This window comes from Abramis brama (genome assembly GCF_963993115.1).
Source record: "Abramis brama genome assembly, chromosome: 10".
NCBI classification, from domain to species: domain Eukaryota; kingdom Metazoa; phylum Chordata; class Actinopteri; order Cypriniformes; family Leuciscidae; genus Abramis; species Abramis brama.
In genome coordinates this window covers 27761842-27775733 of record NC_139972.1, presented here as the reverse complement: position 1 = coordinate 27775733, position 13892 = coordinate 27761842, and the positions used below count along the sequence as shown (strand labels likewise).

Genomic DNA, 13892 nt, shown 5'->3' with positions numbered 1-13892 from the left:
GTAAAAAGAAAAGAGCAACAGCATTTATTAAGCAATATTGTTTGTGACGTTTGTCAGACTTACACGAAACCACAGTGAGCAGCAGTGAGAACCCAGTTCTGGTTGATCAGGGATCCACCGCAGAAGTGGAATCCGTTGGGTTGCTGTTTCATAGGTAAAAGCATTGAACACATGACATATACTCTTTGACCAAATCAGGCAAACGCAAGATAAAAGCCAATACACAGTTACCTGGAGAGAGACCTGCCAGGGCCAAGAACCAGAGATGGCATTCTGTCCGTTCACAATCCTGCTGCCAATCGTCTGTGGCTTAATCGCTGGCACTCCACAACCTGTAGATAAAGAACAAAAATTCATGGCACAAGAATAAAGCTCTTTATTTAGGTTTTGTATTTTGTAAATATATATATATATATATATATATATATATATATATATATATATATATATATATATATATATATATATTCACTCTTCACTTTTCTTGCAAACTTCTAAAGAAGACACTTACCCAGAGCAGAGGCCACGAGGGCAAGGCAGGTGATGGTGAAGATCATGATGTAGATTTGTGATGTCTCACTGTTGTACCTGTAGATGCTCTCTCTCTCGCTTTTATATCATTTACAGCATTTATTAAATGTGGGACGTGATCAAGGTCCATCCCCGCAGCTCCAATGATCTCATAGTTGCGGAATGTTCATCGAACATCAATCTGCATCTCCATTGTTCAGAGCTGGTGTCTTACGTGCAAGGAGGATTCATTCTTTATTCTCTGTTGGGCTTTTTGATCTCTGTCTATTTCCTTGACAGGCATCATGATTGTGATTGTTGTCAAATGTTTTGAGTGGGAAGGTTTTGCTTTTGCTGTTGTGAAATTTCATTCATTATATCATGAAAAGTTCTTCCTTAATGAAGTTCTTCCTAAAAGTTTTTCAGCTATACTTGCAGGAAATAAGCTGCTTTCCCATTAAATCTGTGATTTTAACTAATCCCATATTCAACCTGGCAATCCATTCAAGCTGATACTGAAGAGGAAGGGAGTGAAATTGTGGGATTATGTCACAGTATGATTACATCAGTTATGAGAGCTGGGCTTAAGTAAACTTGAAGTAATAATTTCAGTTTCTATAACAGTTTAAAAAAAAATTAAAAAAAATTAAGGACAGTCGAACAGGTTCTTTTAAAGCAGTGGTTCTCAACTCCAGTCCTCGGGACCCACTGCTCTGCATATTGTGTATGTCTCCCTTATTTAACACACCTGATTCAGATCATCAGCTCGTTAGGATAGACTCCATGAACTGAACTGAGTGTGTCAGATAAGAGAGACATCCAAAATGTGCAGAGCAGCGGGTCCCGAGGACTGGAGTTGAGAACCACTGTTTTAAAGTGGTTCTATTATGGCCTTTTATGAAGTCTTGATTTTGTTTTTAGCGCAATTTTCCACCGGACAAAATTGCGCTTGTTAACTCATGATTTCTGTTCTGTGCGTCTGTGCGCACCAATCTTGCACTTCTATCTACTCCTCAACCAGACCACCTAGAGACTTCGGGTTTTCGGCATTATGTTAAGGAAGGTCTAATCTCGGGAACGCACAAAAAAAATCCAGGAAAAGATTTACTATCTCTTAGTGTTGTGATCCCATGAGGTGAGAAAATTGCGCTAAAACACTCACCGAGTTTTTATTACTTGTTTGGGTGTACCTTTGTATGTTTTCATGCTTGATTGTTTAAAAAATGCATTATTTTTCACATATTTTACATTATTACAGCTCCTCTCTCCCCAGTCTGGCTGAACGATGAAGCCCCTCCTATTTCCGATTCTGAAATATGAAATGTGCTGTGATTGGTTAGCTGGCCCAGTGTGTTGTGATTGGCAGCGCTTAACGCATGTTCGGGAAATGTCACACCGTTATACAGAAAGTATGTATATTAATATATAATTACGGTTTCACTTTATTTTGATGGTCCCTTTAACACATTCTGTTGACTATAAGTAACGCTGCACCTACATGTCTACTAACTCTCATTAGAGTGTTAGTTAAGTATTAATAGACTGGTAGGGTTAGGGTTAGATTAAGTTGACATGTAGTTGCAAAATTACTTATAGTCAGTAGAGTGTCTGTTGGAGGAGCATCACAATAAAGAATTAGCAGATATTAAGCAGACAGTCTACTTATACTCCAATGAAAGTTAGTTGACATATAGTTGCAAAGTTACTTATAGTCAACAGCATGTTCAAAAGGGACCATCAAAATAAAGTGTTACCATAATTACATACAAAAAGCAACAGAAAACAAGCTGTTCTCCATAAAATCGGCAGCGCACAGATAAACATTGGGGTTATAATGTCCAGGAACAGTGTTTAAAATAAATGTTAATCACTCTAAGTTCGTCAGACTTAGAGGAAGGTTAAACAAATGAGTTTTGGAGATGGGGTGGACAAAACAGCATCTCTTCATGAACATAGCAACAACACTGTCTTCTCTAATGCAGCTCAACCAGGCCTCACACCTTTTTTGCTAATTTCGTGGGAGGAGATTATTTAAATGAGTAACATTATCACTTCATAAGATCCGGAAAAATCACGTTGTAGTCCAAACAAGCCGTTCATTGTAGTTCTTAAAAAATGGATTATGTTACATAAAATATCTCCCTTTTGAGTGGACTTTGAGCTTTGTTACCTTTTTTATGCTCAAACAGCAACATTACACACTAACTAAAGTTGAAAAAGTGGAAAAGCATAATAGGACCCCCTTAAGACATGCTGCTGGAGAGAGTGTGCTTTTCTGCAACATCACTTAAATTTCATGCGTTATTCTCTAGAAAACATTATAATCCAGTAGTTCACTCAATTTTCTTTACTGATAAAATTAAGTAATATTTGTTACATAGTGCTGATACAGTACTGACAATTTTTTTGGTTTCACTTTATTTTGATGGTCCCTTTAACACATTCTGTTGACTATAAGTAGCGTCGCACCTACATGTCTACTAACTCATTAGAGTGTTAGTAGAGTATTAGTAGACTGGTAGGGTTAGGGTTAGAATAAGTTGACATGTAGTTGCAAAGTTACTTATAGTCAGTAGAATGTCTGTTGTAGGACCATCACAATAAAGAGTTAGTAGATATTAAGCAGACACTCTACTAATACTCTAATGAAAGTTAGTTGACAGAATGTTCAAAAGGGACCATCAAAATAAAGTGTTACCTTTTTTTATTGGTTTGGTTTATTTATTGTTTATTAATAATGTTTTTGTTTCTTTGTTTATTGGTAATCTACAAAAAAAAGTCAGCTCTCTCCATTGGTTATACATATTTATGAGTGGAAGATAAAGCCAGTTTGATGCAACTCTGCAAAAGTTTGATGGGTCTTGGTCAGTTTTATTAGAATTCAAATGTTTAATAATCAGGCAACACTTTATTTTGATAGTCAACTTAGACATTCTCCTAAATACAAGTAACTTTGCAACTACATGTCAACTACCAGTCATTAGAGTATTAGTAGACTGTCTACTTAAAGGGATAGTCCCCCCCAAAAATAAAATTGTCATCATACTCACCCTCGTGTTTTTCCAAACTTTCTGAATTTCTTTGTTCTGTTGAACACAAAATAAGATATTTTGAAGAATGTTGGTAACCAGACAGTTGATGGTAGCCATTGACTTCCATAGTATATATGAAGAGTTCAGATGCAAAAGCCTCTAAGTGCCATCTGAAATTTTCTTCTAGAATGATCATTTTTATCAAGCTTGTATATTTAAGTTCAATAATTTCACTTAAATGGCAATGCAAATCACCTATTAATTGTCATTTAAGTGAAATTACTTAACTTAAATATACAAGCTTTATAAAAATGATCATTCTAGAAGAAAATTTCAGATGGCACTTAGAGGCTTTTGCATCTTAACTCTTCATATATTTTTCTTACTTTGGAAGTCAATGGCTACTGCATGACTACCGACAATCTTTAAAATATCTTCTTTTGGTTGCAACAACTTGAGGGTAAAATTACAATTTTGGGTGAACTATCACTTTAATATCTGCTAACACTTTATTTAGATGGTCCCCAATCCCCAGACATCAGATTGACTATAAGTGACTTTACAAGTAAATGTTAACTTACTAACCCAAACCCTAACCTAACATTCTACTAATACTCTGAGAGTAAGTTGACATGTACTTGTAAAGTTATTATGTCCAAAGTGGACTATCGAAATAAAATGTCACCAAAATCATTTTGATCCAAGCTGAATTAAATGCTAGCTGTTTGGGTTTTATTTTGATAATAATGTTGTTAACATTATAAAGTGTTCAATATATTCGGTACAATTTGATCACAAAGCAGGAAAAGACAATAAAGGCTCTATAAACTTCCTCACAATACAGGTACTTAACCACTGAGAAACCTGTGAAAACCCCTGCTTCATTGTTTCATTGTTTCATTCATTCACACTTCTGAGCAAGAGGAAATCTGTCTGCTCAGAGACAAGGAAGAAAATTACTGCCAAAGAATTTATATATTTATTACGTCTCGCTCAGTTCTTTCTTCAAACCATCAAAAAACAGCAAAATGATGTGGCTCATATTTTGATCCAGCTTGATTTGTTGCCAACATGACTCGACATGTTTTAGTTGAGTTACCAAAAGTTTTATCGATCTTCATGCCTTAGTGTTTGATGGTATGGGAAAATCATGTGCATGTTAAAAATGTCATGTAAGATGATAAACATTTTACCAGATCTGTATTTATAAACAGAGCTGTCACTAATTTTGAATTGTTATTTCTTTCACAGGCATTTTTATCTGAAGTTGCAAATGGGGTGAAACAAAAGTATCATAAAGGAACCACTAGTAGTAAACCAGAATGGTACACGTTTTACTTTTTTTCTGTATAATTGCTGTAATTCACAGTCTAGTTGTGCATGATATCTTGTTCACTTTATGATATTTTGTTCACTCTCAAGCTAATTTTTTTTAAATTTTATCGAGTCAGCGATCAGTGTGTTGGTGTCTGTCTACATGTGCAATTTCAACTGTTGACATGGGACATCAATGACAGTGAAGAACAGTTTGCAAGGCTTCACAAAACTATTGTTGGATTCCACATGGCACAAAACATAGTAGCCTAATTATTGTGCAGTCTCTGTAAGATCATTCAATTTAAAATACAGCTAAAAGTGGGTTTAGTTTTAATCATCAGTTACATCTCAGATATTCACAAATGTTCTGTGACAACACTAATGTCCTCTCATTGTTGCATGTCTTTAAACGTTTAGCTTTGAGAAGGAGGATTTGGTTTTGTGGTTATGAGGAAGTTTCTAAAGGAAGGAAATTAATTAAACACTGCAGCTTGCTGGAAAATCTTTGAGTTTATGTCTCTAGTGGAAACGCCTGTCACAATTTGGCTGAGTGTGTTGTAGGTATGACGCAAGAACGAAGATAAAAGTGAACAGACTTTATTAACCGAAAGAGAACTACACCAAATAAGCATTAACGAGAACTGAAAAATGAGAACTAAAAACACAGGTATATTTATACTAAGTGAAAACAAAGATGATAGGATTAACACAGGTGATACAAACCAGGGAACTGATGATGAGTAACCATATAAACAAACTAGAATGCAATGAGTAACCTAGGAGACAAACAAGTCATGGGAAACAGAACAAAAGAGATGTGTGACCGAAGGGAAACAAATTAAGAGTCCATGAGGGTGAAACTATGAATAATAGTTCCTATTATAGAACATCTGATAATCCTGACTTGTTTGGAAGTTAATATCTAGTAGCTTTTCATGCACTGTTGTTAACTATTGCAACACTTGTGTCTGTCATTTGTTACTGTGAAAGTGGAACACAGTTCCCTTTCGAGGGAACTCGCGCTGCATCGAAAATCGACACGCCTTCAGCGTGACGCGTCTGAAGTCTGTATAGAACTAGTCCAATCTTGATTGGTGTTGCGTCATGACGTCACTCGTGACATTGCATGTGACAGTGATGCGGAAGCTATAAAAGGACGCCGGAACATAACCGTGTCAGCTTCTGGTCTTCAGCAAGCGTTCTGTGTCTACCGTATGTCTTATTTGGTGTTGTTTGTCCCTTTATTAATAGCATGGCGAGCAAAAGCAAACAATTCAGACAGTGTGTGTCCCTTTACCAGCGCTATTTGAGCGAGGGTGATACACACTCGCTCTGTGTAGTTTGTTTGGGAGTGGAGCATGCACGGGCAGCGCTCGAGGGCGCTGACTGTGCAAACTGCGATCAAATGCCACTAAGAACGCTCCGCTCCCGCCTGAGCCTGTTCGATGAATCAGGCCAGGCTCGCGCTCCCCGTGGATTGGCGCCTGCATTCATGGGGATGCATTCAAAAGCAGGAAGAGAAAAGAAAAAGCAAACTCGATGAACGTTTCCTGCAAGCCCGGTCACAGCCTTCACGGCGGAGCCTCCCGTTTTTCACCGATCTCGACACCTCAGTGTGGAGATCGGTGAAATACGGGAGGCTCCGGCGTGAAGGCTGTGACCGGGCTTGCAGGAAACGTTCATCGAGTGGAACAAGCCCTTCTCTTCTCGAATTATGATCCCTAATGTCCACCTATATTCTACCATCCTGGGCTCGAAAGAGAAGGGCTATGGGACGATGCCACAGGTAGAAGAATCATTCGCTGCCCATCTCTCTCCCGATTCTGCATTGTCCCTAAGAGCTCCAGTGCTTCCCTCCAAGCCCTGCCGTATAACATCGGCCTTGGTTGGAAAGGCATATATGGCAGCAGGTCGGGCTGGTGCATGCCTGCACACGATGGGGCTCCTGCAGGCATACCAGGCCGAACTCCTCAAAAAGGTGGACAACAGTGGGGAGGTCTGCCTCGACGACATTAAAGAAATGCGTCGAGTGGTCGACTTGTGTCTCCGGGCTACCAATGAGACGGCCCGCGCCATCGGCCACTCCATGGCAGCTTTGGTAGCTACGGAGAGACATCTGTGGCTGAACCTGTCAGGCATCGGGGACAAGGACAGGGCCTTCCTCCTTGATGCCCCGATTTCACTCTCCGGCCTCTTTGGCGATGCCGTGAACACTGTTGTCGAGAGGTTTCAGGAGGCGAAACGACAGTCAGCCGCTCTCAAACATCTTATCCCCCGCCGTCGTCCTAGGTCTCGTGGGTCTGCTGCCAGGGGGCAGTCCCACGAGGCAGCCACCAGCTCCTCATATCTGCAGCAGCAGAAAAAGAGTGTTGCCTCTCGTGCTCCCCCGCAAAAGGCCTGGAGCCAGAAGCAACACTCTCAGCCGAAGTCTTCCAAGCCGAAGGCAGATCTGAGGACTGTCATTCAGGCGAGGAAGGCTTCGGCAAAGAGGATGCGATGCGCAGGCCTCTGAGGGTGGCCCTCTCACGAGGCCTGCAGAAAAATTATTTCGGTTAGCTCCTGCCAGTCAACTGCTTCAGGTCACCTAAACCCAAAATATGACAATCGAGGTCAGTCCAGACAGACTGATCCCCCTAGTAGATTATTTCGACACCTGGAAAGGTCTTCAAAATATATCTCAGTGGGTCCTGCGCACAGTGGAAAAGGGATACAGAATTCAGTTCGAGTATCATCCACCAAGGTTCAACGGGGTCATACACACGCTTGTCAGTCCTGAGCAGGGTCAGGTCATGGAACAAGAAGTTGGTTAGAGGTTGGTTGTAGAGGTTGGTTGTTAAGTTGGTTGGAAGTTAAAGCTGGTTCCTCCTCAAGAGAGGGAAGCCGGGTTCTACAGCCGGTACTTCATAGTTCCCAAAAAGGATTCGGCCTAGTACTGTCTCCTCGCACCTTCACGAAATGCATGAATGCAGCTTTTGCTCCTTTGAGACTTCAAGGCATCCGCATCCTCAACTATATCGACGATTGGCTCATTCTAGCACAATCAGAGGAGATGGCGGTTCAACATCGAGATGTTGTTCTGAACCATCTAAGGTGCTTGGGATTGAGACTCAATGTCAAGAAAAGCTCACTAATTCCTCTACAGAGAACTATCTTCCTGGGAGTAGAATGGGACTCAGTCACGATGCGGGCACAATTGTCTCCTGCTCGTGTAAACACCATCTTGACTACAGTAATGAGTATCAAGCTAGGCCAGGCCATCACTGTCAAACATTTTCAAAGAGTTCTGGGTCTTCTAGCAGCAGCGTCCAACGTGATACCTTTTGGCCTGCTGTATATGAGAGCCCTGCAGTGGTGGCTCAGGACCAGAGGGTTTTCCCAGAGGTGGAACCCATTTTGCACGATCAAAGTAATGCGCAGATGCCTTCGTTCTTTGAGGATGTGGAAGAAACCATGGTTCCTGTCCCATGGCCCCGCGTTGGGAGCATCGTGTCAGAGAAAAATAGTCACCACGGATGCGTCTCTCACAGGCTGGGGAGCGGTCATGGAAGGCTGCTACACCAGGGGTTCATGGAAGGACCACCATCTCTCTTGGCACATCAATTGCCTAGAGATGCTGGCTGTATTTCTGGCACTCAGATATTTCCTTCCGAACCTCAGAGGCCATCATGTCCTAGTACGAACAGACAATACGTCGGTGGCCTCATATATAAATCGACAAGGGGGCCTGAGATTGCGCCCTCTATGCAGACTGGCACATCAGGTTCTTCTGTGGTCCCAGGGCAAACTTCTTTCAATCAGAGCCATGTTTAACCCTGGGGACGAAAATGTGGGAGCAGACATCCTGTCGAGGCAGGGGCTGAGGCCCGGGAAATGGAGACTCCACCCCGAGACGGTGGAGTTAATATGGAGGAAGTTCGGCCAAGCGGAAGTGGATCTGTTCGCCTCTCACGAGAACACCCAGTGCCTGCTCTGCTTCTCCCTCACTCATCCAGCTCCCTTAGGACTGGATGCCATGGTACAGACGTGGCGGAGGCAACGTCTGTATGCATTTCCCCCGATCGCTCTGCTCCCAGGGGTTCTAGAGAGGGTCTAGAGGGGAGGTACGGAATCAGCTTGTTTCTAGTATCCCCCTACTGGCCGGCCCGAGTATGGTTTTCGGACATCATAACTCTACTTGCAGGCCCTCCGTGGCAAATCCCGATCAGGAGGGACCTTCTTTCTCAGGCCGAGGGCACAATTTTCCACCTTCGGCCGGATCTGTGGAAACTATAGGCCTGGCCCCTGAGGGGGACCAACTCGTAAATGCTGGTCTCTCAACTGAGGTTGCTGAGACCATCTTAAACTCTAGAGCCCCCTCCACGAGGAAACTGTATGCATTGAAATGGAATGTATTCAATTTATGGTGCAGAGAACATCAGTTGAACCCAGTTAACTGCCCAGTGGCTTCAGTGCTGGAGTTCCTCCAGAGTCGTTTCTCTGACGGGCTCTCCCCGTCCACGCATAAGGTCTATGTGGCGGCCATAGCTGCCTTCCACACGCATTTAGGGGTAGACACCTTGGGGAGACACCCACTTATAGTACGTTTCCTTCATGGAGCTAGGAGGATGAGGCCTGTCGTCCAGTCCAGGGTTCTTGGTGGGGTTCTTGAGGGGTTATCCCTGGCACCCTTCGAACCATTGGACGAGGTGTCTGAGAAATTTTTCTCTTTTAAGATAGACTTCCTGCTCACTATTACTTAATTAAAAAGAGTGGGCGACCTACAGGCGCTATCCGTTGCTCCATCTTGCCTCGAGTTCGCTCCCGGCAGAGTGAGAGCTATTCTCCACCCCAGACCTGGCTATGTACCTAAGGTGCCCACAAATGTGGCACGGTCTGTAATTTTTCAGGCATTCCATCCTCCACCGCATGTGTCGGATGAGCAAGAGAAGCTACACCTATTATGCCCGGTCCGAGCCCTGGAGGTCTATGTCCGAAGAACCTCGGGCTGGGGAAAGCCGGATTAGTTACTTGTGTGTTTTGGGTCACCTAAGAAGGGTTCCCCTGTTTCTAAACAAACTATCAGCAGGTGGATAGTAGAGGCTATTTCTCCAGCTTACAAGGCGTGTGGTTTGCCTTCGCCTCTGCTAATAAGAGCCCACTCAACCAGAGGAGTGGCATCCTCTAAAGCCCTGCTAGCAGGGGCTTCCCTTCAAGAGGTCTGTGATGCTGCCGGCTGGGCCTCCCCACACACCTTCATAAGACACTACAGTCTGGATCTGCCCTCTACACCGGGTTCACAAGTTCTCTCGTCTTGAGTGTGCCAGATTGCTTCACACCAGGGCGTCTATCTCTCAGTGTGGTGCAGTGGGCATTTCGTTCCCCAATGTGTCGATTCTCGACGCAGCGCGAGTTCCCTCGAAAGGGAACGTCTCGGGTTATGACTGTAACCCTTGTTCCCTGAGAAGGGAACGAGACGCTGCGTCCCTCGGCCACACTTTGCGCGCTCCTGAGAACGACTTGCTTCAACCAAGCAGAATCTGACGCGGTTATGTTCCGTCGTCCTTTTATAGCATGACGAGTGATGTCATGACACAACACCAATCAAGATTGGACTAGTTCTATACAGACTTCAGACGCGTCATGCTGAAGGCGTTCCCCAATGTGTCGATTCTCGACGCAGCGTCTCGTTCCCTTCTCAGGGAACAAGGGTTACATTCGTAACCCAAGACGTTTTTTAAATTGCAATTTAAATGTATATTTTAAAAGTACTTATATTTTTAAGGAAAATATTTTATATTTCATTTTGTTTGCTGTACTTTATGTGGATTATGGTAATTTATGTTTTAAGGTCAGATAAATGATTACACTTCATTACAATTTATTGTATTCATTTCATTTTATTTTCATTATTTCATTACCAGAAATGTTCATTATTTGTTTAAAACCGTAAAATGTAACATGAACCAAAAACAAAACATTAAACTCAACAGGCAGGTCACGGGAGCCCAGACTGACACAAGACCTAAAGTCATAAACAAAAAGACCATCAACAGGGACCAACTGTAATACAGATTAATGATTAAACTCTGCCTTTGCCTCCTTTGAAGGGTAAATGCTCAGACTGGCGCTCTAGTTGGAAGCGATAGTCTTGTCGATCCAGGAGCGCAGTTGGGAGATACGGGCGTAGACTCCAGGGAAACGGGTGTCACAAGTGCGGAGGCCCCAGGACACAGACCCCACCAGACTCCAGACCCCTGAACTCTCACACACCAGAGGACCACCAGAATCACCCTGTGGGGATCACACAGACACAAACACACATTTGAGATCGAAACAGCAGCAACGTTAATATGGTAATGTGTTTGTCCTGATCTGTCTTCACGTACCATGCAAGATGAGGATCCAGAGGCTCCAGCACAGATCATGGCATCAGTGATTTGGCTCTGACCCCAGATCTGTCTGCACACAGCAGGACTCATGATGGGCAGACCTGTTTGCTGCAGGATTAGAGGACTCCCTGAAAAAAGAAAACATCAGACAGACTGTTCAGAGTCATGTGGAAAAAACAAAACAAGTAATATACAATAGTAATTTTTGCAATTCGTCTTTGTCTAACAGGTCTTTGTCTAACTTACATGTGGTGGCAGTTGCGCCCCATCCAGTGGTGAAGCAGCGAGTTCCAGGCAGGATGTTGATGGTTGATGGAGCCAGACATACAGGAGAGATACGGGGAGTGAAGACAACTGGAGACGTAAGTTTCAGCAATGCAATGTCATTGTTGATGGTCGAGCTGCTGTAGAGCGGATGTGTGATGACCTGCACAGGCAGAAAGAACGAAAAAGATGGACGGTTACTAGTGGAAGCTGACTTTGTGGAAGGTAATCTAAGATATACATGTAAGCATGTTTTATTTCTTCTTGTCGTCTTAAGCTTTTCATGCATTTTTCCCTTTTACCCTCAGCATGAATGTTCATTTGAGAATATGGTACAGATGTTTTCTTTCCTATGCTCAATTTTAAATCTGTAAATCTATTTGGATAAGTTTTTTAGGGGTAAGCTAGACTTCATAAGCTGACAGACAGGACCAAAAGTTAATCTAGAGATAATTTGACTAATACCTATTTCTCCACTCAATTCAATTTAACAGGTAAAAAAAAAATAAAAAAATCAAGTAATTTAAAAGGATAATAATGGATTCATAATGAACATTTATTGTGCATATTATTTGTTTTGTCTTTATTGTTCTAGTCCAGTGATCTCGTTTTATTATTGTCAAGTGAAGTCACCTTTATTGATATAGCACTTTATACAATATTGATCACAGTAATAAACAGGAAAATAACAGAATCAATGATGCAAAATTCAACAAATATAAGAGACATTCAAATTCTGCTGTAAAGCAGCTCTAAAAACCACAATAGTGTCATTATTCAGCTCAAGTCAGTTCAGTGTTGATTCAGTTCAGTTCAGTTCAGTTGTGTGAAAAAGCAGAAATGAACCAACAATTAAAAAGCGTTAAGTTATTGAACACTGAAATAAATAGTATGAGTTGATCTCTAATTTTGATATTCATTCCTGAAATCATTCAACATTTTACCTTGGAAACTAGTTTGACCTGGATGGGTTCAACATTGGAGCCACGATCATGTTCTCCAAGAATGACACGATGATTGCCGACCCTAAAAAGAGAGCAGTTAAAGACAAAACTAACTATGAAAAGAAAAGAGAAACAGCATCTATAAAGCATCATTGTATGTGTCATTTGTCAGATTGAAGACTCTTACTCGACACCACAGTGAGCAGCAGTGAGAACCCAGTTCTGGTTGATCAGGGATCCGCCGCAGAAATGGAATCCGTTGGTTTGCTGTTTCAGAGGTAAAAGCATTGAACACATGAAATATACTCTTTGACCAAATCAGGCAAATCCAGGATAAAAGTAGGCCAATACACCGTCACCTGGAGAGAGACCTGCCAGGGCCAAGAACCAGAGATGGCATTCTGTCCATTCACAATCTTGCTGCCAATCGTCTGTGGCTTAATCGCTGGCACTCCACAACCTGTAGATAAAGAACAGAAGTTCAGGACACATGAAGCTCTTTGTGTAGGTTTTGCATTTTGTAAATATATACTGTATGTACACCTAATAATTTTCTTGCAAACTAAAGAAGACACTTACCCAGAGCAGAGGCCACCAGGGCAAGGCAGGTGATGGTGAAGATCATGATGTAGATTTGTGATGTCTCACTGTACCTGTACCTGTAGGTGCTCTCTCTCGCTTTTATATAATTTACAGCATTTATTAAATGTGGGACGTGATCAAGGTTCCTTCCCGCAGCTCCAATGATCTCATAGTTGCGGAATGATCATCGATCTGCATCTCCATTGTTCAGAGCTGGTGTCTTACGTGCAAAGAGGATTAATTCTTTATTCTCTGAAGGGGTTTTTGACCTCTGTCTATTTCCTTGACAGGCATCATGATTTCACCTCTGTCATTTTATGTTATCAAATGTTTTGAGTGGGAAGGTTTTGTTTTTGCCGGTGTGAAATTTCATTCATTATATCATGAAAAGTTCTTTCTTACGGAAGTTCTTCCTAAAAGTTTTTCAGCAATACTTGCAGGAAATAAAGCTGCTTTCCCATTAAATCTGTGATTTTAACTAATCCCATATTCAACCTGGCAATCCATTCAAGATGATACTGAAGAGGAAGGGAGTGAAATTGTGGGATTATGTCACAGTATGATTACATCAGTTATGAGAGCTGGGCTTAAGTAAACTTGAAGTAATAATTTCAGTTTCTATAACACCACAAGCAGTTTAAATAAAAAAAATTAAGGACAGTCGAACAGGTTCTTTTAAAGTGGTTCTATTATGGCCTTTTATGAAGTCTTGATTTTGTTTTTGGGGTGTACGTTTGTATGTTTTCATGCTTGATTGTTTAAAAAATTCATTATTTTTCACATATTTTACATTATTACAGCTTCTCTCTCCCCAGTCTGGTTGAACGCGTTGTTTTCGCCCCTCCTATTTCTGATTCTGAAATATGAAATGTGCT

General features: G+C 41.9%; 2 protein-coding genes across 2 annotated transcripts in view; both read right to left on the bottom strand.

Annotated features, from left to right (window-relative positions):
* The window catches only part of LOC311091430 (chymotrypsin B-like), a 2477-nt gene extending 1897 nt beyond the window's left edge, over positions 1-580 (bottom strand). Inside the window, exons 1-3 of the mRNA XM_084127371.1 lie at positions 512-580; positions 232-332; positions 64-143 (exon numbers count right to left, since the gene is read on the bottom strand). Coding sequence (XP_083983497.1) covers positions 64-143; positions 232-332; positions 512-557 — 227 coding nt within the window. The 5' untranslated portion in view covers positions 558-580. The remainder of the gene's footprint in view (positions 1-63; positions 144-231; positions 333-511) is intronic.
* Positions 581-10819: 10239 nt separating this feature from the next.
* On the bottom strand, positions 10820-13063 carry LOC311090376 (chymotrypsin-like protease CTRL-1). The gene is made up of 7 exons (XM_084125635.1): positions 13015-13063; positions 12795-12895; positions 12623-12702; positions 12436-12517; positions 11474-11654; positions 11225-11355; positions 10820-11129 (listed from the first exon to the last, which is right to left on the bottom strand). Exons 1-7 carry the CDS (start codon positions 13058-13060, stop codon positions 10968-10970), a joined length of 783 nt encoding a protein of 260 aa, XP_083981761.1. The 5' UTR covers positions 13061-13063; the 3' UTR covers positions 10820-10967.
* Positions 13064-13892: the final 829 nt, after the last annotated feature.

Coding starts and splice junctions, on each gene's coding strand:
- LOC311090376 (XM_084125635.1), bottom strand. CDS start 13,060: ATGATCTTCACCATCACCTGCCTTGCCCTGGTGGCCTCTGCTCTGG. Junction 12,703..12,794: donor CCTGGCAGGTCTCTCTCCAG/GTGACGGTGTAT, acceptor CCTCTGAAACAG/CAAACCAACGGATTCCATTT. Junction 11,130..11,224: donor CTGGATCCTCATCTTGCATG/GTACGTGAAGAC, acceptor TGATCCCCACAG/GGTGATTCTGGTGGTCCTCT.